Here is a 24404-nt window from a genome sequence, read left to right as displayed (position 1 = left end):
TGTAGCTGGAAGAAACCCCAAAGCTACCATGTGCAATCAGTCTCCATCGTTTGAAAGAGAAACTAAAACTCAGAGGAAGTAAGATCACCCAAGAAAGAGGTCTGACCCAGGCCCATCTGCCTTCTTGTGTAATCTCTGGATGTCCTCATTCCTCTTCTAGAACCTTCCACTCCCTCCCCAGCACCCTATAAGACTAAAAATGATGTTTTTTATGTGCTGAGTCTGTGGACCTGAATTTAAGAACCTTGAAATAGCAAGGTGACTGCTAATTTCTCAAGGGCAAGCATGTGTGCATACACACACACACACACACACACACACGCGCGCGCGCACACACACACACACACACACACACACACACACGCACACACACACATCACGGTCCAGGCAAAAGCAGCTCAAGCTGAACCAGCCCCAGCGGGGGAAGCTCCTCCAGGCTTGCTCTTTGCCATCCCAGGAACTTGCTGTCCTTGCCAAGGTTATTCACAGCTTGCCTCATGTCTTCATTCCAGCCAAGAAGAGGAACCCTGAAGAGGGAAGCCTTTCCTTAATTTTTTCTTTTCTTTTGTTGTTGCTGTCAGTGTTAAATTTGATGTGAACAGACGTTTTGCTTGAATGTGTGTCTGTGCGCCACACACATACCTGGTGCCCATGGAGGCCAGAAGAGGGTGTTGACTATCCCGGAGTTAGTTATAATTGTGAACTATAGTGCACAGGCTGGGAACTGAACCCAGGTCGTCTGCAAGAGCAACCAGTGCTCTTAACTGCTGAGCCATCTCTCCAGCCTCTTTTCTTTTGGCCCTCTCTTTTAAGGGCCAGACCCAGAAGTTACACATATCACTTCTGTTCACATCCCATTGGCTGAAACTTTGTCACATGACCACACCTAGCTGCAAGGGAGTCAGGGCAAATTCGTCTTTCTCTGAGGCAATCACATGCCCAGGTCAGATGCAGGGGTTCTGTTGCTCGGAGGAGGAGAAAGGAGGAAGAGACGGTGAAAGATAACTGGCAGTTTCTAACCCAAAGTACTGCCCACATACAATTATTCCTGTCTATGGGACAACTAGATTTGTGAGTCTGAACTCCAGAAAGAAGTCCAAGCTACAACTCTAAGCCAGAAGTCAGAGAAGTGGGAACAGTCAGCATGGCCATAGCCTTGAGCCCATTTTGCAGACAGAGTAACCAGGACCCAGGAGCCAATGCAGTTGGGATATTTATATATAACAACTAGCACCCAAGGCCTCCACTTCTGGCCTGCTGTTCTTTCTCTGTGCTTCCCCAGCTGTAGTCATGGTACCTATTCCTACCAGCTGAGAGCAAGCGGAACTTTAGGTCTGAAGCCTACAGAAGTGTGCCACATGGGAACTGATCCACCCAGGGATTACTGAGATTCAGGTCCAGCTGGATCCGGGAGCAGCATCCTCTGCCCAACCTCAGCCAGCGTCTCCACAGAGTGGTCAATTCCCTCTTGGAAATCCTAACTGAAAAAAAGAGTTTCTGCTTCCTGAATCCCAGCACAACTCTTGCTCCACACTGGCTCCCCTGCCCATCTGCACTTCCGTTTGCCCAGGCTAGACCCAGAGCCCATTCCTGGTATGGAAGAAATGGAGAACAAACCATCCTGTACTCCAGCCAAATGGACTGAGTGGGAGAGGGCTGCCCCCTCCAAAGGAACCTGAAGTTACCCTTCCTGGAAAGGTGTAAGCCCTCAGATACATGTGAGTCGGGCATCCTTGCGGGCGACCTGTGCCTTGCTCTGTTGGACATTGCACAGAAGCAGGACTCAGATCCATCACAGCCGCAGCCGGAGGAGGGATCGCTGTTTACTTAGGGAACAGACACCAGAGATCACCGATTAAGGAATGATTCAAAACAGGGTGTTTGTGTTTTAAAACAGAAACTGGGCGGCCTTCCTGATCCCAGTCAGGGAATGCTGAGTGTAGCTGTCACCTCCCACCTCTCTGCCAATCCCTCCTTCACAGGGCTCAGCCCCTCCCCCCAACCCCCATAGCCCTGCAGTAGCTACCGCCCACATCTGTGTGCCCCGGAGGTGACTGCCCCCTCCTCAGCCTCTTGCTGACTTTTCTCTGGACCCTGCTTTCCCTGCTGGGGTTAGAACACAGGTGAAAGATGTGGGAGCCTTTGCGTGGAGCCAGGGTGAGATCTGAGGAGAGGCATGTTAGCCGTCTTTCCTCCCACGCTCCCTCTGTGTTTCACCTCCCCGAAGCTCCATGCAGCAGGGGAGCTTCCCCCTGGGACCATGGCTTCCCTGGCACTGCTGTCCATGACCACCTTTCTAAGATTCAGTGTGCCCGGTGTACACAGCTCAGTGCGTTAGTTTATCCCCAGAGTTGAAAGAACAGAGCCACTGTCTCGTTTTTAAAGTTTTGTTACATGTACTTAGTACATGTGTGCTCATGTGTGTGCCATGGCATTCGTGTGGAGGTCAGGGGACAACTTGCAGGAGTCAGTTCTCTCTCTCCTTCCACTGTGTGGCTTCCGGGGATCAAACTCAGGTGTGTTGGGGGGAGGGGTGACAACCATTCGTATATAGGTTTATTTGGACCCGTCCGTTCCACGCGACTGTTCTGTGTCTGTCTCTATGCAGTACCACCCTGGTTCTGTTTACATCACCTTTGCAGTCAGTTTTGAAATGGGAAGTTGGCCTCCACCTTGACCTCTGTAACTGGCACCTCCATCAGGTACATTGTCTGTGGGTTCCACAGGACCTTTGCATGTGCCGTCTCGTCTCCCGGGAGTCTCATTCCCCAGTTCTCCTTGACATTCTTCCTGTGCCTTACTCAGGGACCTTCCCAAATGTTCCCTCATCACGCAAGCCTTGCCGCCTCCTGTCATGGTTAGTGTCTGTGCCATGCCCACCCAACAGCCGTGGTGGTGTAATGTGAACTCTGGGACAGCAGTCCATGACAGAATTGTTGCTGGAGGCCACTGGCCCTGCAGGTATTTCCAGGCTCTTGGTGCCTTAGTCAAAGACCTTAAAAAGGCACAGATTACACAGGTGGTAGGGGGACTTTTCAGAAGTAAACCATTGGGGCAGATGTGCCCTGTGCTGCCTCAAGGGAACAGCAGGCGGCTTAAATCAGAGCACTCAAGGGCCCTGATATTGTCATGCCTTCCATTTCGGGGTCTAGAAGGAGGAGCTGGTGGCCAAGGAGTGTAGAGCCACAGGTTTTCTGCCTTGATTGACAGACTTGGATGATGTAAGCCTTAGCTCACTGCACATGCCCCTTCCCATCATGCATCTGACTTTAACCATGTTATTCACCCAGTCCTGTACAGACATAAGACAGTAAATAGGTGTTTGCCATAAAAGTTCACTCGGAGAATCGGGTGGGCTTTGTGGCTCACACCCCCAGAACTCGTTTGGGCCAGAGCAGGCTCCTTTCTTTCACACTCAGACATGTTCTGGAGTACATGTCCAGGGAAATACACAAAGAGGCGTTACCAAACCAGCAAGATGGCTCAACTGGTAAAGGTGCTTGATGGCTTGAGTTCAGTTCCTGGAACCCACACTGGAAAGAGACCCAGCTCCTAAAAGTTAACCTTTGACCTTCATAGAGATACTGTGGTATATGTGTGTCATAAACTCACAGACCCAATAACAATGAATTAAATAAATTGTTTAAGGAAGGGAATTGCCAAGTGGCTCCTAAGGAAAGGATATCTAATTCTATTGTTTGGAGAGGAGTGTGTACAGAGCCCAAGTCAAGTGGAGTCCCAGCTCACTGAGCTATTCCCTACACTTTGCCTTTGTGCCAAAACTTGAAACTTGAGTATCAGCCAGATTTTAATACAATATTTGAAAAATTCAAATCAATACCAAAACTCAATAATGAAAGAAAATCAATATTTGAGTAAGAGTGAGGAGTTGTGATTTAGTCACAACCTGCACCATTGTGCAGAGAAATCAGCTTCTATTCAAGCCTGATTCCTCAGCCCCTGAGGCCCTTAAGTCTCTACAGGGCAGATTTACCAGTGTGGCAACAGCAGGAACAGGCTTTACAGAGAGTTCTGGATGGTTGTCTGTGCGGGGGCAGGGGGGGGAGGAGGGTTTATTCACACATGTGTGTACATGTTGGGGCGTGCATGTCAAGGCCAGAGGAGGATGTCAGGTGTCTTCCATCACTCTCTGCCTTTTTCCCTTGAGATGGGGGTCTCTCACTGAACCTGGAGATAGGCTAGCAACAAACTAGCCCCAGAGATCCTCCTGTCTTCACCTCCCCGCAGTGCTCGGTTTACAAGTATGTGTGTGTGTGTGTGTGCCCACACTCAGGTTTTTATGTGACTGCTGAGGATCAGAACTCAGGTCCTCAGGTGTGCGGTAAGCCCTCTTTACCCACCGTGCCTCCTCCACAGCCCCCGAATATACTCGTGTCTTTATTGTGCAGATTTCATTAACTTTTATTAAGAATTTGGGGGGTGGGGTCAGTTTCCTTCTGCCTTGGGCTGGACAGGAGCATTGTCCCAGCTGCAGCCTGGGGCTAAAACAGAGCCTGGTAGGTAGTGGGAGCCAGAAGTGTCTGCTGGGACCATGCTTATTGATGAGGAAACCTCTATAGGGTCTGGAGCAGAAAGACTTCTCAGCCCTCACCGCACTACATGGAGCGAGGACCTGGTAAGGGCTCATGCGGTCCTCAGCCCTCACGGTGCCACTGGGGTATGTTCCGCTCTTGTCCACAGAGCTTTTCACGGTGAGGCTAGCCATGGTCATGGCCACCTCACTGCAGCCAGACTGTCCCTCTGGTGGGCTTAGCTCCTTCATGCGCCTCCCAGGGACTTTAGTGCTAATGGAGTGGGGAGGCCAGGGGTCTTCAGAACTCCCTCATCTTCAGTGGGTTTGAGCTTCAGGGAACCAGGCCAGGAACCAGTGCCACTGACTGGTCCTTTATCCCCAAACTTCCAATCTGCTCTTTTGGGGGGGGGGCTGGAAGGAAGAGCAGAGGGGACTCACAGGGTCACCCACACTCTGCCATGTCCTCGTGGGAGGGAGCAGCAGGGCCTGTGGGTCAAACAGAGGCAGCTGGCATTGTTGCAGTACACCTCAGATTCAGCCCCATGGTGCCCAGAGTGTGCCGCACATGAGCCAGCATCCACGGTTCAGCTCCACAAGTGCCCAGCCCCTCCTGGACCAGAGCCATAGCCCAAGCACTGAGGATACAGCGGGGAGCCAAGGCCAGGAAGAACTTATGTCTTTGAGGAGGAGAAGGAAGACAATAGATGAGATAAACCAGGAATACGGAGAAAAGCCACAGTAGTGCACATCTCTGGTCCCAGCACTAGGAGGCTGAGGTACTAATTTGAAGCCTGGGCTACATAGACAGCCTGTATCAGAAAGAAAGGGAGAGGGAACAGAGAAAGAAAGGAAGCATAAAGAGGTAATGAGGAACAGGAACGGGGGCTTAAATCCAATTTTGGGAAAGGCAGCCTTACAGAGAAACTATATTTGAATATAAACCTAAAAAGGAGGTAGGGAAATGGATGCCCAGTAGTAAAACATGGAACTAGCATATGCCAAGGTCCTGTGGTGAAAACCAGCAGAGGCCCATGAGGCTAAGGTAGGGCAGGAGTTGGAGACAGCAGCTTTGGCACTGACTTCCGCTGTGAAACGGGAGCTCTGGGGTTGGGAACAGGGGAAAAGCCAGGCCGCATTCTCTTTCTGAAGCCCTGGCTGCTCCCCAGAGAGGCATAGTTGGAACTGGGGAGAGCCGCCTGAAGTGGGTGCTGCCATCCAGCTGAAAGACACCATCCGCGAGCCAGGCAGTGAGGGCACACAGCTTTAATCCCAGCACTAGGAAGGCAGAAGCAGGAGGGTTTCTTAGTGTGAGACCAGCCTGATCGACAAAGTGAACTCCAGGACAGCCAGGGCTACACACAGAGAAAATGAAAAAGACACTGTTCACTTTAGGAGGTAGAGGGGGAAGGAGAAGCATAGCAGGCTGGACCTATTTTGAAAGCAGAACTGGCCACAGATAAAGATGTGGAACAGGAGCTGGGGAGATGGCTGTGATACAAGGGTACTTTGTGATCAAGAGGTAGTGAGTTCAATGCCCAAAACCCACAGTGACACACTTGTAATCCCAGACATGCCTACACACACACACAAACATCCACCACACACACACACACATATACACATGCGAACATACATACATCCACCACATACACACACATATACACATGCGAACATACATACATCCACCACATACACACACATATACACATGCGAACATACATACATCCACCACATACACACATATATACACATGCGAACATACATACATCCACCACACACACACACATATACACATGTGAACATACATACATCCACCACACACACACATACTCATACACACATACACCACGCACACACTACAGATTTTAAAAATAAAAAACGATCATGTTGCTATTTTGACATTGTGAAGGTTCAAATGAGAAGGGCCCAGCAGACAATTAGTTCATCCCGAGGCCCTTGGATTGGGTCCCCCCCACCCACCCACCTCAAGACCCAGCTCTCTGTCGCAGCTGCCTCTCAGGCATCTAGATCTTTCCACTCTCTAACAAACACCAGCCAAAGTGCTTAAGGACCGCTGTTTATTTTATTTCTTTAATGAGAAAACCTTCGCGTTCCTCCCGAGTTCAGCTGTGTTTATTTACATTGTGCTGGGCTCTGGGCCTGCGACAGCCCGAGGCCTGACAGGCTGTGCAGCCCCAGCCCCAGTCCTTAGAACTCCATAACGTAGACTCTCAAAATAAATACTGCCTAATTCACTCGGCAGAGGTGGATTAAGTCAAGATGAATACAATTTAGAAAGGATTTGCCGAGGAAGTGGGAGATTTTGTTCCCCCACTGGGGTTGAGCCCACATCAGACTCTTTTCTCCACCTTCAGACTCTGGCAGCCAAAGCTATTTGGTGCTCGGGACGAAGGAAGAAACAGCTTGGATGGGTACTTTCGGACCCCTGATTATTTTGTTCGTGGGATGAGGGGGTTAGGAGTAGCTTCCCTGGTCACTTCGCCCATCCTGTAAGGCACAGAAACACAGGCATCTGCTGTTTTGCTGGGGGTGAGCCAGGAGGGAGCCAGAGGAGCCTTGAAAGACGTCACACAGGTGAATGACAGTCAGGGGCCTCCGGTAGGAGGCGTCACTCTCTGTCACCTTAATCCCTTATAATAGCTAACCCCCAAGCAGGAGCCTAAATGCTGAGGGCTTGTGTTTATGCGTCTTCTTGGCATTAAAGGATCCAGTTCAACAGAAAATCGAGGTTTTGGTAACGGCTGGGGGCTATCTGGAAAGCATTCATTACGGTCTTTCTTTGAAGCCACGGCTTGAAGAAGCTGTCTCCTTGTAGAGACAGCTTTGGGTTGAGGGCATTGGGGGCTAGTTAAAGACTGCCTACTCCCTTTGCCAGCCCTGTCCCCCACGCCCTGCACACCAGCTGGAGGGGACTGAGAGGAGAAGGAAGAAGGTTTCACTCACCTCTGAACACCTAAGCGAGCTCACTTGGGTTGGGGCAAGAGGTTCTTTTGTTCTCTAAATACAGAAGCTGTGCTCTCAATGGTCTTGGCGAGAAAGGCTCCAGTGTCCTGGAAACCAAAACAATGGCAGGGGTTTTCCTTTTCAAGGTGAGAGGGTGCCCCCTACACCCCCGCCCCCACCAGCGCCCACCTGTGCGTCATGCCATTTAGTCCCCAACAATGGGGATTTCGAGCGTGTCCAAAGGTGGCTGGGATTTCTGGAGCCTCTGATGCTGAAGTGCGACTGGATGAGCGATAGGTGGGCATCAGCGCTGCTGTTGGGGCGGACACTGTATTGGGACGTGCCCCTCCCCGTGCCAGCTTTCCATACCACCTCTGAGTATAGGTACTTTGGGGCCCCATTAATGGCAGGAGGCAGAGTTGGGGCAGGGGAACTCCCACTAGGACCTTATTCTAAGTAGGAACATACAGCTAAAGGATCCCTCTAGGGACACAACCGGGTCCCCACACAGGACAGTTAAATGGTGAAATGTAATTTGGTCATTAAGAGGGATGGAGCAGTGTCACAGGAGATAATGTGAAAGAAGGCTAAAACGTGGAGGAGAGATGAGGTAGAGCCTGTGATTCCAGGTGGGCGTGTCCAAGGAGCTAGGCTGTGACCTGGTGGTGACCTAGGGCAAAGGGCGCTAAAGAACCAGTGTTTTGTGGGAATCTCGTTTTATTTTTCAGTGATGAGAATTTGGGGAAGGAGATGGAGATGGTACTGCCTCTGAATTACAAACTCCAGAGAAAAGCTGAGGGACTGGAGAGTCGGCTTAGTGGTTAAGAGCGCTGACTGCTCTTGTAGAGAACCTGATTCGATTCCCAGCACCCATGTGGTGGCTCATGGAACTGTGTTCAGGGGATCTGACACCCTCTTCTGACCTCCTTGGATACTGGGCAAATGTGATGCATAGACCTACATGTAGACAAAGCACCTGTATTCATAAAATAAATCAGTTAATTTTTCAAAGCTGTGCCAAACACAATGGAGCACACCTGTAATCCTTGCACCTGGTGAAGAGGTGGGGGTGGGAGGCAGGAGGACCAAGAGGAAAGCTGCCTCACTACGTAATATTCTGTCTCAAAAATGTTTCTTTAGGATCTTGCTAAGGATGGAATCTGTGTGTCTTCAACAAGTATTCTACAGCTGAGCTACATACACACATACATACACGTACACACATACATGCACATATATACACACACACATATGCATACATACACACACACACACACACACAATACCCCAGATTGTATGCTTTAAAATGAGAAAGGGAGAGAGAGGAAAAGGACAGAGGAATGAAGGACATACGAAAGGAAGGAGACAGTGGAGCTCACCTGCAATCCCAACACCTTGGGGTAGAGGCAGAAAGGTCAGGAGTTCAAGGTAGGGCCAGCAAGAGCTGGCAGCAGGTGAAAGCCTGGTGATTGAGTATGACCTCAGGAATCCACAAGGTGGAGGGAGAGAACCGGCTCCAGAAAGCTGTCTTCTGCCCATTGTGTGCAAGTGGTGGCACACGTACTCACACACACACACACACACACACACATACTACACATACACCACTAAATGTTTAAAAACAAACACAAGTTCAAAGTCATCCTCAGCTACATTGAAATGGATCAAGACAGGGGAGGTTTGGAAGAGCCTCTACATCAGGAAATGCTGAGTGCTTGAGGATGTGCATGTGCTTGGGGGATCCTCTGGGAACCCCGTAGTCCGCCATGCCCTGTGCTTCTGCATAATGGGTACATACATTCCACAAAAGGGAATAGTGTCAGTTATGAGGAGAACACTCCAGATCTCGTGGTTATCATGCGAAGTGAAGGCTTTTGAAGCCTGCATCTCTCCCAGCTCCCAGCCTGACTCCAAGGTCAGGATCTTATACTGTCCACCGTCTCCATTCTGGGGACCAAGTGTGCCCCCCACTGTCTTTGTAAGCAAGGTCTGTGGGCACACAGCTGCTCCCATGTACTTATATATTACCCATGGCTGTTCTTGTGCTACCCGGGAGGGTTGAGGTTTGAGACCACACAGAGTCTAGGCTACCTTCTTTGTATAGAAAAAGTTCGTCTTCTCGTGGTCTAGAGTGTAGCTCTGGAACCAGATGGCTCAAATTCAGAGCCAGTCTCATTCCCTAACTGTATCTCACAAGGTGCTTGGTCTCCCTGTGCCTCAGTTTCCACCCGTGGGATACAGTTATGATGTCAACAGCACTGACCTCCTGGGGTCGAGCTTGGAATGTGCACATTAACACATCACAGGTGTTTAGAAGGGGTCACCTCTGTGGCAGGCAGATCGTATAAAGTAAATTAATTCAGTGTCTTACAGACTTGAGTCTTAAACCACATGCGCTAATGAACACCTGTGATCCCAGCGCTCACAAGGCTAAAGCAGGAAGATTAGGGTTCAAGGCCAGCCAGAGGCTGTATCAAAAAAAAAAAAAAAAAAAAAAGGAAAGGAAAGGAAAAAAAGAGAAAAAGAAAAAAACTGAATCTTAAGAATCAAATAGGCTCTCACAAGTACTCAATATGTTGGCTGTAATGGGACAGTAACCATAGACAAGACACAAATCATATGTGTGATATGTGTGGTTGTGTTTCAATAAAACTTTATTCATGGACAGAAAAGAAAGTGGCTCCTTAGAAGTAGGCTGCTGGAACCAGGAGTCGTGGTTCTGCCTGTAGTCCTAATACTAGGGAAACTGAGGCAGAGGAATCCCTCCAGGTTGAAGGTCAGTCTTGGGTACATAGCAAAATCTTGTCTTAAAAAAATAAAAAGTACAGATGATGGTGGTGCACATCTTTAATCCCAGCACTCGGGAGGCAGAGGCAGGCGGGTCTCTGAGAATTGGAGGCCAGCCTGGTCTACAGAGCGAGTTTCAGGACAGCCAGAGCTGTTACATAGAGAAACCCTTTCTCAAGACAACCTTAGTTAATCAATTAGTTAATTAATCAATTAGTTAATTAATTAATTAGGTAATTAATTAGTTAATTAATTAATTAATTAATTTAAAAAGCATGTTACTGGTTGTGTCCAGTGCTGTGTCTGTGGAAGGGAGGCTGAAGGATTGCTGCTTGTGATGAGCAAAAAGAGAAACTACAGGGTGCTGGTAGGGACATGGGTAGAGCATCAAGCAGCTACTAGACACCATCGGTACCGACGTGTTCAAAGCAGTTCTGTAGGTACCAGGCTCCAACGCCGTGCATGCCTCTCCAGGCTCCAAGGCCGTCCATGCCTCTCCACCCTGGACCACCCTGCACCCAGCTCACGTCAGGGTGATCGTCTCCCCCAGACCTTCAGATTTTTTCCTCTTGACATACAGGCAGCTGCTGGGTCCAGGGCAAACAAGATGGAGGCTGCTACCTCCTCTGTGTTTCTGACTTTGAATTTCTGGCCTCGGATAAGAGCGGAAAACGCGGAAGCTAGATGGTCTTGTGTTCTGTAAATGCAAACGATTTAAACAGGATAAGAAGAACCCATGTGCTGTGGGGGCCACATGATCCCCTCAGAGCAGAGACAGCTAAGACATCTTTTCTTTCCTTCCTCTCGACCCTGATTCCATCCTGAGTCCTTAGCTAGCTCTTGCTGTCGCTGCAACAGAATGCAACCCCCAGGTCTTTGGGGAAGTGCTTGTTCATACAGACAGACCATTTGTTGAGCTTTTCAGATTTCTCTCTCTCTCTCTTGTTCTCTGGAACCGCCAAGGAAACAAGTTTGAGGGCTTTTTGTTTGGGTTTGTTTTTCTTTACTGTTCAAACACGTGAATTAACCTGGTTTGGTTTGGTTTGGTTTGGTTTTTTTTTACGACCATCATTTTCTTGTCTCCCTCTTAAAAAAAAAAAAAAAAGTTTTTTTCTTTTTTCTTTTTCTTTCTTTAACAAGCTGATCTGTTTTCCAGGCGTTTCCAAGTAATTAAACCCAATTAAAACCATTAAATTCTTGCTTTTAATGACAACTTCATTATTAAAGTCTAACCGCAAGGAGGAGGTTTAGCTGGCAGAGCCTTCCACTGTGTGCTAATCCGCCCCTAACCTCTGGCTGACACTCAGAGAGATAAACCCCACAGAATAGGCAAGCTGCTTTAATGAATAGCTTTAATTAGTACTTTTCTTCCTCGTGGCAGAGTAATTATTTGTTCGGCTTATAAACAGCTACTTGGCAGGGATGGTTAAAGGCTGGGTTGGTTTGGATGGTGTGATAGCTTCAATTGGTTTTGTGTGCGCAGGTGGGATTTTTTTTTTTTTTAAGAAAAAGAGGGGTCTTCATACCAAAGTAGGTGCAGAAGTACATCATCCTGAAGTTGGGGTTGTCAGGGTAATTGACACAGAAGAAGAAGCGAGGTGACCGCAGGCGGCGGGCTATGAGCCAACTTCAGAGTTGGCCTGACACCCACCCTGTGTGGGAAGCACGGGCAAGCCCAGACAACACCACTCAGGGACATCAGCCTGGCTCCTGGGCAGCCTGGGTCCTGGCAGGAGAGGAAAGCCTGTGGTGGCGCCCTCCCTCTGCCCCAAAGCCTGAGGAAGGGAAGAACCAAGTTCATATTATAGGTGTGGTCAGAGAGACCCAGGGTGACAGACAGCCTAGCCAACTAGAACAGAGTGCTTTTCTTGTGACCAGACTGTTGTTAATGGCCCACCTCTGGGAAGCGGGTGCTGTGGCTACTCAGTGAGGATGAGGGGCATGAAGTTAAGTGGGCGGCCCCAAATCACCTTCAGAAAACACAGGCAGGGTGCCAGTACGCACCCAGGGTCCTCAGTGTAGCTGCTTCTAACTGCGCATCTCACTTCCTCCTAGAGACCCACAGAGCACCTCCTGCCTTGGTGGGTGGGAGATTTCCATATGGGGGGGCAGTGGTGTTGGCAGGGTCTCCTGTAGCCCAGGCTGGCTTGGAACTCACTAGATAGTCAAAGATGACCTTGAATTTCTGAGCCTCCACCTCCCGAGGGCTGGGATTACAGGCCGGCACCACACTCTAGGCTGATTTGGTGCTGGGGATCAAACTCCAGGCTTTGGGCGACCTAAGCAAGCACTCTACCAGCTGAGCCCCAGACCTGGGTTTGTTTGCGGTTTTGTCATTTTTGTTTCTAATGTGATTCAGTTTGTGCGTGAGCTACAAAGCTAGTTTCGTTTCAGGGTTTTCCACTCTGTGACTCCAGACTTGGCTGCTAACGCTGCGAGCTGAGAGCCGCACTTTTTCTCATCTAGAGTCCTTTAGAGTGGGGCTTCTCAGCTGGAGCGACTTGGCTCCTGGGGCCTGTTGGGCCAAGTCTGGAGACATCTGTGGCTGTCATCACTGGGGGAAAGGGGGAGAGTTGCTGTTGGCATTCGGGGGTGGAGATTAGAGACACAGATACCCAGGAAGGCCCCCTCTGGAAATACTCTTAGCACTGAGCTGGGGGCTGGAGAGGAGCCTCCATGAGGAGTGAGTGTACCACGCAAGCATGAAGACCTGAACTTGGATCCTTGGCACCCACGTAAAGCCAAAACTGGCAGCACATATTTGTAGCCCTAGCACTGGGGGAGGGGGACAGGCAGTAGAGACAGGTGGATCCCCAAGGCTCACTGTCCAGCCACCCTAACTGAAGCAATGAGCCCCAGGTTAAGTGAGAAACCCTGTTTCAAAAGTAAGATGGAGAGTCATAGAGGAAGATGCCCCAGGTCAACTTCTGCCCTCCACACCTGCACACCTGAACACATGCATGTACGTGTATATACGGCACACATGCATATGCACCATATACACATACACCATGCATACCGCCCATACACCCACAAACACATCACACATGCTTATCACACGCGCGCGCGCGCACACACACACACACACACACACACACACATAAAGCTAAGACAAAACCCCCCGGTTGAATTGCTAGAATACTCAGACTATGTATTCTCCAGGTACCTTGCAAACAAGCGACAGCAGTGTTGATGTGGCCACTTGTGGCCTGGGTAAGGTTCAGTGGCGGATCACTTGCCTGGTACATACAGAGACCTTGTATCCAGAAGCACAAGAAGAAAACTTAACCAGCCCATTGAAGTTGTTAACCATCCATCAGCAGTCTTTCAGAGACACATCTAAAGAGCTGGGGCCAGTGGATGAGTTGTGTGTGTGTGTGTGTGTGTGTGTGTGTGTGTGTGTGTGTGTGTGTCTGTGTCTGTGTGGTGTGTTTGCATGTGTGAGTGTGTGCACTGTGTGTGGGGTATATGTGTGTACGGTGACTTGCTTGTGTGTGCACGCACGTGTGTGTGGTATGTATGTGTATGTGTGTGGTGTGTGTATGGTATGTCTGCATGTGTGTGTTCACATGTGTGTGCGTGTGTGTGTGTGATGTGTGTATGTGTGTGTGGTGTATGTGTTATGTCTGCGTGTGAGGTCAGAGAACAACTCTGCAGAGTTGGTTCTCTCCTTCTAGCCTTGTTTGAATCCAAGAATCAAATTCAAGCTACCAGGTTAACACAGCAAATGACTTTATCCATGAAGCCATTTTGTTGGCCCCCACTTAAATATTAAAAAGCAGACAACTCCTGTTTCAAAATAGGCATTTGTCAAAAGAAACATGATCATTGCCTTCAATGTAGTAGAAGTAAAGTCTTCTGTTTTATGTTATCGTCTCTGCAGAGACACATTCAGGGAGTGTAGTGGGTACAATTTTAGTTTTCTTTTTTATTTGGATGGTCCTGGGTTCAAATTCCAGCTCTTGCCACTTGTTAACAGTGTAGCCTTAGAGTCTTGATTTGTCTGGAGGAAATGGGCCACATACAGTCCTGTCTGAGAAGAGCTTGCTGGAGCAACTGCTGGTCCAGATGTGAGGGATCAGATACCAGCTCTGGTGAAGTTTGCCTCTTAGGGTGTCTAGGGATGGTGAGATCCTGCATCACAAGTACTTAAAAGACTTAAGGTCATTTCAAATCATTATAGCTGCTATTAAAAATTAAAAGGAGGGACTGGAGAGTTGGCTTAGTAGTTAAAAGCATCGTCTGCTCTTCAGAGGACCCAGGTTCAATTCCTAGCACCCTCATGGTGGCTCACAATCCTCTAAGTCGGGTCCCAGGGAATCTGAAGTCCCTTTCTGGTCTCCATGGGCATGCACACGGTGTGCAGATATGCAGACAAAACACGGTGTGCAGACATGCATGCAGGCAAAACATCCACACATTTAAATTTTTTAATTTAAAAAAAGCAAGCTCTAAGAAGGGCTGTGGCTTAGTAGGTGGAGTGCTTGTCTAGCATGGTTAGAGCCCTCAAACCACCCAAAGCAAGCAAGATAAATGTCAGCCTGGGATCCCAGCACTCAAGAAATGGAGTCATGAGGACCAGAAGTTCAAGGTCATCCTCAACCGAGTTTGAAGACAGCCCCAGACACTAGAGACCGGCTTCAAAAATAAGCAAAAGAATGGCCGTGACGGACTTGCAAAACACCAGGTTAAATTGTTACATGAGAATTTTTAAATGGGGGGGGGTATTTTCTGTGGATGATTCTGGGCCCTGCAGCTTCTTGCTAAATAGTCCTAGGGAGACCCCAAGTGTTTAAGAGGTATCAAGGGTTACTCCCAGGGAGCGCTACACGAACTCATTGCTTACATTCACTTGAAGAAATTGGGGCCCATGGGGAAGGACTGTCACCTCTGATGTCCTTAGAAAATGGCAGGCCAGAACCTGAGCCCAAGTCCTTCTGGCTCTAGAGTCAGTATGCCCAGTCATTTGGCTCCTCGAGATCATTGTCCTGTGGCCATCGGCAGGGACACCTTGCCAGAGATGGAGATAGTCTATTGTTTGAAAGAGACCACATGCCCAACAGGTGATGATGTTGTATCAAAGAAAGACTGTTAACTGCAGTTAACAGTCATTGGATAACCCAGACCTTAGATGCAGCCAAAGTCACCTCTAGTTGGGTGCAATGAGGGTCATCATTGGAAAACTGGCCTGGTAAAGTTTGGTCCTGATGTGTAGAAGCGTGCGAGCTTGCACGTGGAGCACACTGGGCTGGAAACACCCATCTTCACAAGAACACAGGGTCAGATTGCAGAGTCAGTCTTTGGAGGACTGGAGATGTGGTTCAGCCCGTGGTTAAACAATTACCTAGCCTGGGTCCATCACCAGAAATAAATGGGGGTAGGTCTCTAAACCCAGGACTGGCAAGATGGCTCAGCAGGTAAAGGTGCTTGTCGCCAAGCCCAATGACCTGAGTTCAATCCCTGGGACCCACACAATGAAAGGAGACAACTGATTCCTGAAAGCTGTCCTCTGACCTCCATGTGCATGCTGGGTCATGTGTGCAACCACACACACACATACACGGATAAACACCTCCTCGTTACCATTCATTACAAGTAACCACACCTCAACCGACATCGTTAGGAGCCGGAAAAGAAATTTTATTTGCTTTTGTTACCAGAGATATTCTATGTAGAATATATAAAGAGCTCTTAGATACCAACAATAAAGAGATAAGGAACCCAATTAAAACTGGGCCATAAGCTGGGCAGTGGTGACACAGGCCTTTAACCCTAGCACTCAGAAGGCAGAAGCAGGTGGATCTCTGTGAGTTCCAGTGCCTGAGACATGTCGCAGTGGGGTCCACACACCCTAATGAATCCGCTGTGGGTGACAAGATAGACAGCTGCCATTCTGTGTAACATCCTGCCAGATCAGCCTCCCCCAGGTGTGCTGGTGCAGGCGCCCTCGGAGGACAGCATCAAATCTCCTGAAGCCAGACCCGCAGGTGATTGTGAGCATAGGTGCTGAGAACCAACTCCCTGGACAGGCAGCAGGTACTGTGGCCACTGAGCCACCATCTCCCTAGCCCCAGGAACTAACTGCTGCATTCACACTGAGTAACTCGGCATTCATATTTCAAAAGCTCTCCAAGTCATTCCCTTCTGCCTTTTTTCTTAACTTGTTTTACCTCAGATTGATTTTGTTTTAGGAAAGACTTTCCTTTTTTTTGTTTTTTGTTTTGTTTTGTTTTGTTTTACTGTTTTACCCTCTCTCTTCCACCCAAGACATACAACCAGGCATCACAGGATAGCCTAACAGCTACCAGGCTGGTGGTTGAAACACCCTCCCTAACTAAAAGAATTCTATCAAGAAGGCATTGGAAGTGGGTCCCCGTGCTTCGTGGGGATCCAGAGTGCTGTCTCTGCCCCAGGGCTGTCCCACCTCTCCTCTCTAACCTCCCACCCCAGGCTTGCACAGACCACCACGATGACATCAAAGTCAATTCCAGAAACCCGCAAAACCTTAGGGCTCACTGGAAAAATCTGCCGAGTCTGGACCAGGTTTATGCCTTCTCAGGGTAACAGCCACCCACAAGCAGGCTAGGCCAAAGATGGCATTCCCTCCTCCCCGCCCTGCCCAGCACAGCCCTTCCAGGGGCGTGTTCCGCACTAAACTCTTTCTCCACTCGCCCTTTCTTCTCCCGCTCTGGTTTTAATCGCTCTTTGTTTTTCAAGTCAGCCGTGTCTGATGTTGCTTGTTTAGCAAGTTAACCACTGGACTTCTACTTTAATCCAAAGAGTATGTGATGGTCTGGAAGTAAGTGTCTCTCCTGTGCCTGCCGTCGCCGGCTGCACTGTGGGTCATCAGGAGCCCGCGGGATAAGAGTGGGACGGGGACACTGAGCGAGGTGTTCACACTCACGCCGCACTGCTGAACCCTCTGTGCACCATCGGCTGACACGAGGCTCAGTGTGGATCTGAAAGTGTAGTGAGAAAGCTGCCACACACTTGCGTGGGTCACGCTGTTTGCTGCTTGTGTGACTGAAGGCCACAGAGCAAGCGGGTGTGTCATGGCAGATGACCAGGAATCACCCAGCGGGCACTGGGAGGTGTGTGGGAAGTTTTCCACCAGCTCTCATACCTGAATTCTGGTTTTGTCATAGCTTATCCATCCTTTTAAAAAATATCAAGTGTGTGCAGGTATGTCTGGGGGAGGCATGTATGTATATACAGTTCCATACATATAATACATACATATATAAGGTCATGTGTCAATACACACATGTGCTGTTGACCCATGAGCTCCAGAAACCCACCTGTCTCTGGCCCACAGCCAGCACTGGGGTTACAGATGAGCCACCATACTGAGCCTTTCCATGGGTGCTGGGGATCCAAACTCAGCCTGTATGGCTGGGACTTGCTGACTGAACCATCTCCCGACCCCCTAATATATGTTAAGTCTTTGTATTACCATGAGGAAGACTGCCAGACTTCTTTCTGCTGAGGTTTGGGTTTTCTATCTCGCTCTTTTTGTCTTCTTCAGCTGCAAGGTTGAGTTGGGTCCAGGGTTTGGCAACTCACCCTCAGTTCTGGACAAAGTATCTCTCGGGAGGGCCCTCGTTCAGGAGCATATGGGTGGCTTTTGTTCTGGCTGTGACCAAATACCTGATAAAAAAGTAACTTAGGGAAGGAAGGGATCACTTTGGCTCACAGTGTAAGGGGGACACAGTTCACTGTGGCCAGGAAGGTGTGGAAGTGGGAGCCTGAGATCAATGGCCACATGGTCTCCTCCATGAGGAAGCAAATATCAGACAGGAAGTGGGGCCTGTCAAACCTTAACACCCACCCCAGTGACCCACTCCTGTTCTCCAACCTTCCAAAACAACACCTCTGACTGGGAACCAAATGTTCAAACACTTGAGCCTGTGAGGTCTTTTCACATTCAAACAGCAATGAGTAAGACCTTTTCTCCTGGGTTAAAAAAAGCAAAGTGGAGCTGGGCGGTGGTGGCACCAGGCCTTTAATCCCAGCACTTGGGATGGATCTCTGAGCTTGAGGTCAGCCTAGCCTGGTCTACAGAGCAAGTACAAGGACAGCTTGGGGGGGCTACACAGAGAAACCCTTTCTTGAAAAAAAGGGAGAGAGAGAGAAAGAAATTAGTTCTCAAGGCTAGGGCCATCCCTGGCATGTGCAAAGGCCCTGGGTTCCCTCCCAGCGCCAAAAGAATAAATCCATTACGAAAGGCCAGGCAAGATAGCACGTGCCTGCAACCCTAGCACTTGGGAGGCGGAAGAAGAGGATCAGGGGATTTAAGACCAGCCTTGGCTACACAATAAGTTTGAGGCCAGCCTGGGCAAATGAGGCCCTGTCAAAAACAGAAAGAAGGTCCCATCCCTCACCTTTGCCATGGTCACGCACACAAAGCTCCTACTCATGTCCTACCGTCATCAGCCAGTCACAATCTCCGATTTGCCTCCCTATAACTATATACATACCACCACCACCACCACCACCACCCCACCACCCCACCACCACCACCACCACCCCACCACCACCACCACCACCACCAAACACCACCGCACTGCCACCACCACCCACCACCACCACTCCACCACCACCACCCCACCACCACCACCACCACCACCCCACCCCCACACCCAGGGAAGTGGTTTTTACACACAGTGGTTGTTTTGTCCTGCTTTTCTGAGTCAGTCTTTTTGGGCCTGTGTGGCAGCCTTCCTCTCCCCTCCTCTGCAAGACAGCAGCCTCACAGCCAGGTGGGCATCAGCCTTGCCTTTTTCAAGGTTTGAGCAGTGGCACAGAGGTGACCACAACCTTCCCTGGGGCACGTCGACTTCCTCCAGGCACAAGAGGTTTGTTCTCAGTTGCCCTCTCCAGTCAGAGTCCCTGTCTGCCACCTCCCTGGATGGGAGGCGAAGCCCTGATGAGGTGTTTGGCCAAAGGCACCGTCCTGGCCTAGTTCTCCACATCTGTGTGGGTGTGCGCACACATGGGTGTGCATGCATGTGTATATGCCTGTGTGTGTGTGTGTGTGTGCGTGCATGTGTGTGTGTGTGTGAAACCAAGATCAGCAGCTTCACTTCCTTTGTTTGTTCTTCTCTTCTTTGTTGTTCTGTTTTATTATTTTTTATTTTTATTTTTAAAGTCAAAAGGGGTTTGTTTGGGGACTTGTTTACTTTATAGAAGGAGTGCATCCTGGATGTGTGTGTGTGTGTGTACGTGTGTGCACGTATATGTGCATGCGGGTGCTCATGAACACAGGTACGAGCTTGCTTCTGTCCTTCCTGTAATTGCTTGTCACCATCACTCTGGAGTGGTGTCGTTTCCAATACCCGCCTCTTCTCTCCTGGTGTGGACAAGTCATTCTCACCCCAGGCCGTGTTCTCAACCACACAAAAATTGTGAGCCATTCGGAAGGACATGGACTCCCGCTGCCTTCCAGAGCAAGCAGGGGTGGAGTGGAGTGGAGGGGTGGGCTGAGACCAAGAGGCCAAGCTTGCGTTAAACTGTCCCTTCTCTTTCCCACAGGACACCACGACGTCAGTGCGCATCGGCCTGATGATGGAAGAGATGATCTTCAACCTCGCTGACACGCACCTGTTCTTCAATGACCTGGAGGTCAGCACCCAGCACTCACTGTCACAGTTACTGTGGGGAGGGTGCTATCTCTGTCAGAAATCTTTACCTTTTTTTGGTATATTTTGTTTTTTGTGGAGTTTGTTTGTCATTTTGATTTTGTTTTTCAAGATAGCACTTCTCTCTGTAGCCCTGGCTGTCCTGGAGCTCAGAGATCCGCCTGCCTCTGCCTCCTGAGTGCTGGGATTAAAGGCCTGTGCCACCCCACCTCCTCCCCAGCTCCTTTTCAAAAAAGACTTTATTTTTGTTTATGTATGTGCATGTACATGACTGTAGATGCCCTTAGAGGCCAGCAGAGGGCAGCAGAGTCCTAGGGCTGGAGCCCTTTGAAGCAGGTGCCGGAGTAGAATGTGGGGTTCACTGGCAGAGCAGACCCTCAAGCACTGAGCTGTCCCCCAGCTCTCCCGTCTCTTTTAGAGACTCGAATCATTTCCTAGCGACTCCTGGGAACGTACAGAACTGTAGTCAGTCGGTGTCCTTTTGGGGGAACGCTCTTGTCAGGGTGATCTTGATGGTCCTCATCCTTCCTTGCTCCAATCACATGGGATGGTGGTTCTGCTAGTCCAGTAAAACCTGGTGACCTCTTCTTCCTTCTGAAATGCCTTTGGCTAATGTGTTCATTGAGGTAGACTGGTACAGATCCTCTTGGGGCAACAAAAATTAGCAGCGGGGCCAGGGTGAGAGCTTTCTGAAAAAGAATTTACGTCCTTGAACCCATGGTTTACAGAAAGGAGTGGGGGTACACTTAGGGTGTTTACTCCTGAACCTTTGAAGAAAATGCAAGGGAAAAGGGCAGGAAGCAGCTTTAGGCACAGCTTAACTCATTTGTTTAGACCTAATCTATGCTGAAAGAGGTGGGGATACATTCAAATTAAAAGCCCATTTAACTAGAACTCCTGGGGCCAGCAAGATGGCTCAGAAAGGGAAGGTGTTTGCTGCACAAACCTGGCATCCTAAGTTCTACCCTGGAGCCAATGTGGAGGTGAAAGGAGAGAGTGGGCTCCACAAAGTTGTCCTCTGACCTCACACACACATGCTGGGCCTATGCACACGCTCACCTCACATGTGTGTGTGCAAACACATGTAATAATAATAATAATAATAACAGCAGCAACAACAACATTTAATTTTTAAGTTAAAGAAAGGAAGTTCTAGAAAGAAAAAGTAGAATAAAACTACAGAAATAAAAGCCAAGAAATAAAAAGCTGTGTACTGGGTGAGGGTAAAGAGTCCTACAGAAAGGGCCTGGAGGGGTGGCTCAGCGGTTAAGAGCACTGGCTATTCTTCCAGAGGTCCTGAGTTCAATTCCCACAACCACATGGTGGCTTCCAACCACCTGTAATGAGCTCTGATGCCCTCTTCTGGTCTGTAGGTAGACATACAGGCAGAACACTATATACAGAAATAAATAAATCTAAAAAAAAAAAAAAAAAAACCTCTACAAAATGCCCAGGCTCAAGCTAACAGCTGCAATCAGGTTTAAAGTTGATCTAAAGCTTCTTGGTAGACAAAGCAAGGAGGGGGAATAGAATTCTCCTTTCTTGTGATAAATGAACAGCTCTGCTCAAGGGGAGGAGGCCTCGGAGTGGGTGGAATCGCAGGACTCAAGTAGGCCCCAAGGGCCACACGCTGTAACAGATGTTCAAACTGGAGTGACCTAGTTTAGACTGGGCACGAAAGGACATTTCTCTTTATTCTGGGGATGTCATCTGTACCTGGGACAGCCCTAAGGACTAAGCTGTGAAATGTGGCCGTGATAAAACACTAGCAAAAAGCAGTCAAAGCAAGCGAGGGTTTCTGTTAGCTCACAATTCCAAGGCACCGTCCATCACAGTAGGGACTCCAAGGACTCAGCTATTCAAAGCAGCACACACATCACATCCACAGAGCAAAGAGCAGTGAACGCATGTCCGCTCTCTCCACTCTTACACAGACCAGGACTCAAGCCCAAGGAATGGTGCCACACATGGTGGGTTGGGTTTTCCAGTCTCAATATGATCAAGACAGTTCCCCCAGACACACCCACAGGACAACCTGATCTAGAGAATTCCTCCCTGAGATCTCTTGCTGGATGTTCTAGATTGTGTCATCTTAACAAGTAACCCTAACGGTCATGGGGCTGAAAAGATGGTTCAGTGGGTTAAGAGCACTTACTGCTCTTCCAGAGGACCTGGGTTCAATTCCCAGCACCCACATGGTGCCTCGTAACTATCTGTAACTCCTGTACTAGGGGATCTGACACCTTAGCATAGACAGGCATGCAGGCAAAACATCAAATGCACATAAAATACAAATAAATAAATTATTAAAAATAAAACTAACCATCACACCCTATCCAGCAGGCATCCCTACTCAGGCATTTGAGCAGAGACCTAAGGCTGGTAGAGAGGGTCATTTGCTGTGCCAATTTCCAGATAAAGATGACCTCACGGACGTTGGAGGTTAAGGCTCCAACTCTGCTTTTTTGTGAAGGGGATAGCTCAACCCACAACAACCCAGTGCTCTCTGCTTCGTTTTCTCCCACGTAAGCTGGGACGATGAGAGTGTCTCTATCTGAATGCAGGGCTGAGCAGAGTCCCTACCTCGGTGACAACTCAAGAACAAGCTCAGGCCAGGCAGTGGTGGTGCACACCTTTAATCCCCGCACTCAGGTGGCAGAGGCAGGTGGATCCCTGTGAATTCAAGGCCAGCCTGATCTGCAAGAGCTAGTTCCCGGACAGGCTACAGAAAAACCAAAAACCAACCAACCAAACAAAAAGCAGTCAGGTGTGGTCTCTTCCTCAATCATTTATTCAAAAGCAGTGTATATACCTATAATCCCTGTCCCTCCTCGTGTGTATGTGTGTGCGTGTGTGTGTGCACACACCCATATTTGTTTTCACTGCTTTTTTTTTTTCCTATTCTGAGGAACAAAACCAGATCCTCATAACACAAACGCTCTGCCACTGGGCCACTCCCCAGCCTTCTTTTGTTGTGGTGGTGGCGATGACCCTGGGGACTGCACTCAGAGCCTTGCCCACGCTGCACAGGGGCATCCGGCTGGGCCACACCCCAGCTCTCGTGTCTATTGCTATCTTTACCATTAATTTTCCATTTTGGTCGGGCTAATCCCTCCACTGCCCACCAGGCCAACCTCAGCTTCTTCCCTGTAGAGCTGCTGCTGTTTCCTCCCAGATGTATAAACTTCTAGATTGTTCTTTGTCCTTTTAAAATAGCACATATTCTAGTGGGTTGCTCTCACCACACCCATGATTCCACAGTGAACGTCTCCTCCTTAGCCACGTTTCCACTATTCCGGATGCCTTGGAATCCTGTGAGCACACTCAAGGCCTGCCCTTGTCTTCTGGGCTATGAGGCTGGAGCTCCCCAAACGGGCATGCTACCGTTCAGTCCACTCTGTTCCTGTCGATGGAAGGGGAGGGGTACCCCTGTTTCTCACTGCACCAATAAGCTGACGTTAAATGACTGTTTGCTACCCAGATTCCCTAGCCCACATCACCTTACCTGTGTCAAGGCCATAGGACCCCTTTGCCTGTCTTTGCCAGTTGGTTCCAGTAAAACCCTTCCAGAGGGTAGTCCCTCCCTCTTTGACCTGAGATAGACCAGAATTTCCCCCACAGGCCCTGAGAATGTGCTATATAGTGAGTTTAGCTTTGAGTACTGCCCCACATTTGTGTGTGGGGGGGCGGTGGGTGCGCAGCATAATCAGGAACACCAATCTGCCTCCACTAAAGCTCAGTCAGGTCCCCTGCCCTCTGCACTGTCCGGTGGCCCTGGCGCCACTGGCTTGGAGGGTAACTTGATCCAGGTCAGCTGGTGAAGCATGAGGTAGCGTCTAGCGAGTGTCACGGCGTTTTATGAAGTTCGAAATGTGATCGCTACTGTTGTCACACTTTAGCGCCCCCGACAATCCCCTCACAAATGAGAAAAGCAGAGCCTCTTCGCATGCCTTTCCCCTGACGTCAGGGAAACCCTGGGAACCTGCCAGGGGAAGAGGGTAGGGATATGGGGTGCTGTATGACCCCCGCAGGGCTCTCGGGCACGTGAGGGCATTCTGTGCCAGGTTTGCCATGCGCTGTGAGACACTGGGTGCCTCCGTGCCTGGGTCTGTAGAGTCAGCCTTGCATCCTAAATGCCAATCATCTAGTGGCTGGGGATGCTGCTCAGTTGACAGAGCGATTACCTGGCGTGCACAAAACTCGGTTCCATCCCTGGCACATAAAAAACCTTGGTGGCACATTCTGTACTGTATGCCCAGCCCTCAGGTGGTGGAGGCAGGAGGTCATCCTTGGCTGCATAGTGAGTCAGAGGCCAACTCAGGCTGCGTAAGACTCTATCTCAGGGGAAGAAAGCTGTTCACCAGCTTGTCAGGAGGGCTGGTCCTGGGACCCTTCCTTATACAGGCCAGCCATGAGGGGAAGGGCCAGATAAACACTGTACGGTCAAGTGAGGCTAAGCCAAACTGCAGATGAACCTCCAG

General features: G+C 49.5%; 1 protein-coding gene across 2 annotated transcripts in view; it reads left to right on the top strand.

The window, feature by feature from the left end:
- Nucleotides 1–24404, top strand: part of Eya2 (EYA transcriptional coactivator and phosphatase 2) — a 157914-nt gene that overhangs the window by 123482 nt on the left and 10028 nt on the right. For both annotated transcript variants that reach the window (XM_087911005.1, XM_087911004.1), the window contains exon 10: nt 19817–19906. In XM_087911005.1, coding sequence (XP_087767131.1) covers nt 19817–19906 — 90 coding nt within the window. The remainder of the gene's footprint in view (nt 1–19816; nt 19907–24404) is intronic.

This window comes from Myodes glareolus, chromosome 10, assembly GCF_982192425.1.
Source record: "Myodes glareolus chromosome 10, mMyoGla1.1, whole genome shotgun sequence".
NCBI classification, from domain to species: domain Eukaryota; kingdom Metazoa; phylum Chordata; class Mammalia; order Rodentia; family Cricetidae; genus Myodes; species Myodes glareolus.
Note: the sequence above shows the minus strand (reverse complement) of the source record. Positions and strands in the feature narration are given on the sequence as shown.